Source organism: Orycteropus afer, unplaced genomic scaffold (genome assembly GCF_000298275.1).
Source record: "Orycteropus afer afer isolate SDZICR_OR568_19922 unplaced genomic scaffold, OryAfe1.0 scaffold00365, whole genome shotgun sequence".
NCBI lineage: Eukaryota > Metazoa > Chordata > Mammalia > Tubulidentata > Orycteropodidae > Orycteropus > Orycteropus afer.
The window spans coordinates 328,603-331,566 of record NW_006921952.1 but is presented as its reverse complement, the minus strand read 5'-3'; the positions used below and the strand labels follow the sequence as shown (position 1 = coordinate 331,566).

Below are 2,964 nucleotides of genomic sequence, written 5' to 3'. Positions count from 1 at the left end.
GTCTTTCAAAATTGTTCTAGGGTTTTCTCTCTGTTTTCCTTGATCTGTCTCTCAATTCATTGAAGACACCTAAATATAATTCTTCTGAATTCCTTATCAGGGAGTTCCAATGCTGCATCTTCCTCAGGGATGTGTTTTGAATCTGTATTCTGGTCCCTTGTTTCTCCTGCTTTGTCTTCTTTGTGTGGACTGTGATTCCTGTTGTCTCTGAGGCATTGTGACATTTTTGTGTTTATATTTAATAGGTGATTGTATGTTGGGGTGACTTGCCCATGAGTTTTGTTTTCTTCGTTTTGTTTGTATGTCATCTACGCAAGCAGGGTACTGTGCTCCTCTGTTCGCTAGTTGACAGCACTTAAACACTCACCACATGTCTCCTTTCCTGTTGTCAGCCTCTCGTATATCCCTACTGACCTTGGCAAATGGAGCCTATTCTTAAGTCCTTGGAATCCGAATGTGAATGCTATCACTTTAAACATCCAAAATGGCTGCCACGTGTAAACAATCAAAATGGCTGCACCCTGGACAGTGGAAAGTCTACAGCTCAGGTTGTCTCCCTTCTTGCTGTTTCCCTTCCTAGTCATAGGCCACCAGCGCAGTCGTCCCTGCGGCCCTTGGTGACCAGGGCTGATCTTTAGGTCAATTCTCAGGTCCCCTCCCCACTTGGAAATATTCAGGCTGTTGGTCCCTTCAGAGTAGCTGACAGTCTGCAGCTGTGACCGTCTCTGTACTCACTGTTTTCGTTCAGGTTTTTCCTTTAGTTGGTGGCTAATCCACTTCTGTATAGTCCCTTTCAAAGCTCAGGACTCCAGGATTATCTTCTGTATCTCTGTCAATTGGTTTTTCTTTTCTTTGTTAAAAGGGTCTGTGTCACTTATCTGCCTATTCCTTGATCTTACCAGAAGTACATGAAGCCTAATCCTTTCTTGATATTCATGAGACAGTTGGAAGTCTGACTACTGTCTGGATGTTTGATATTATCATTGATTACTTTTTAATATATGTAACCGTATTATGTGCCTTGTGTGGTTTATTTATTTATTTTTTCGTTTTAAAAGTATCTTTTTGAGTTCCATACAGAAGCATACGTGGGTAGAGTGATAAAATGGTGTCGATGAAACAAGAGTGGCCATCAGTTGATAACAGTGAAGTTACCGTGATGGGTGTGTAGATGTTCTGTTATACTGAAATGAAAAGTTAAAAACCTGCAAGTAGACCAGTCTCTTGTTAAGATTTAATTTTCCAATTTTGGCTGCTTGATTACTAAAAGTACCAAATTGATTGTATCAAGTTTTGTCCTTCACTGTTGAAACTTTTTATGAAAAACGTGTGTATTTCATTGAACTTTAAGCCTTAGCATTACTTGAATGTGTTAATGTCCAGGTCACAGCCCTCTGTTTGCAGTAGGATTATATCCCACTTCTCTGAAGAAATAGCCATTGATGGTAGTGTTATTGTAAAAGACACATTTTTCCCTAATGCACTCTTTTTGACAGGTCTCTGGGGTTTGTGAGTCAGTTTCAGTTTGCCTCCTTGTTTTGGGCATAGCACATGCTGGAATGTTGGGAAGAGATGTGAATGTGGAACTGTTAAAAGATTGTTATGACCCATTGCAGTCTGGGTTAATGACTTTTCCTCCATGTACTGTTTTTGAAAATGTGTTCTAGCTCTGGCTGAGTTCACAGAAGCAGATGAAGCCATGGTGGAGCTTGCCATTGCTGACAATGTTTTCCTGTTCCTCACTGAATCTGTGGTCACCTCAGAGAACTTCTACCAGGAGGAATTTTACATCCGCAGAGTCCATAACCTCATCACAGATTTCCTCACACTTATGCCAATGAAGGTAAGTGGGCTGTAAAGTACTAGTAGAAGTCTAAGATAATGTCAGACTGAGTCAATCAGCTGACTTAATGTCTTAGGAACTGGTAGCGTCTTTAGATACAGACTAAGGTTTGATAGTAATTGGTTGTGTTAGAGTTTGTGACTGATGAAAGTGAAACAAATAAAACCTAGTAACTGAGAGGAAGGTAAGAGGAAGAAATACGTGCCCTGGAGAACGGTTTATGGTGAAAAAGTGGTAGATAAATGAAACTGCTTTTACGGGTAGAAGATTATTAAGCACAGGGTCAGTACTGAGCTTGGTCTTGTTAGTACTTTCCTATGTGTTTTGTAAGAACCACAGTGGGAAGTCTCCAGCTTTACAGGTAATCATTTTGACTCTGAATTGTAGTGTATAAATGGACATTGGCATGGGTGCATGTACCGTAATGGATTGAAGAAACTGTAACACACAGGCTGATGTTGAATGGCAGACCCGAGCTGCAGAGCGGAGTCAGGAAAGGTTTTTGGAGCCGCTGCAGACAGTCCCTTCACAGTGCTTGCTTTGTGTGCTGTGTGGAAGATGGTGGCAGGAAGTCAGTGATAGGGAAAGCGCTATCAATGATCTTTTTTTGTCTGGCGGTTCGACACTTGCAATACTATCACACAGTTCTGATACCATGCCTCCTGGAAAGCCTAAGGCAAGTGGAAAAAGGACCCAGAATGGCAGTAAGCGAACAGTGAAGTGCTTGTACATTACTTAATGAATCAAACATTTACTGTGTTTCTCCTGTGTTCTAGGTATTATGCTAGGTGTTGAGAAGAAGACAAATAAACAGGATATTGATTCCATGCCAACAAAGAGTTTATAATCTAATTAGGGACATAGGACGTATACCCAGGATGATACAGATAGTGCCAGTTAGTAAGTGAGAGACATAGGCAATAAGTTACAATGCATTGTTTCATAGTAAAGACAGCTCATGCAGGGCTGGGATACTTCAGGAGTGTTTCAGATGGATTGAGTCCTCAGCCAGCAACCTTGAAGGACTTGATGGATTGGCAGTACAGAATCTTGGAATAGGAAGCAGTCTTGCTAAACCTTTATCTTACATCTGTGGAAAAGAAGCCTTAGCAAGGTGAAGG

The 2,964-nt window shown here is 41.1% G+C and overlaps 1 protein-coding gene across 1 annotated transcript in view; it reads left to right on the top strand.

Annotated features, from left to right (window-relative positions):
- The window catches only part of NUP205 (nucleoporin 205), a 107,073-nt gene that overhangs the window by 27,993 nt on the left and 76,116 nt on the right, over window positions 1-2,964 (top strand). The window contains exon 8 of the mRNA XM_007952916.1: window positions 1,668-1,843. Within this exon, the coding sequence (XP_007951107.1) occupies window positions 1,668-1,843 (176 nt within the window). The remainder of the gene's footprint in view (window positions 1-1,667; window positions 1,844-2,964) is intronic.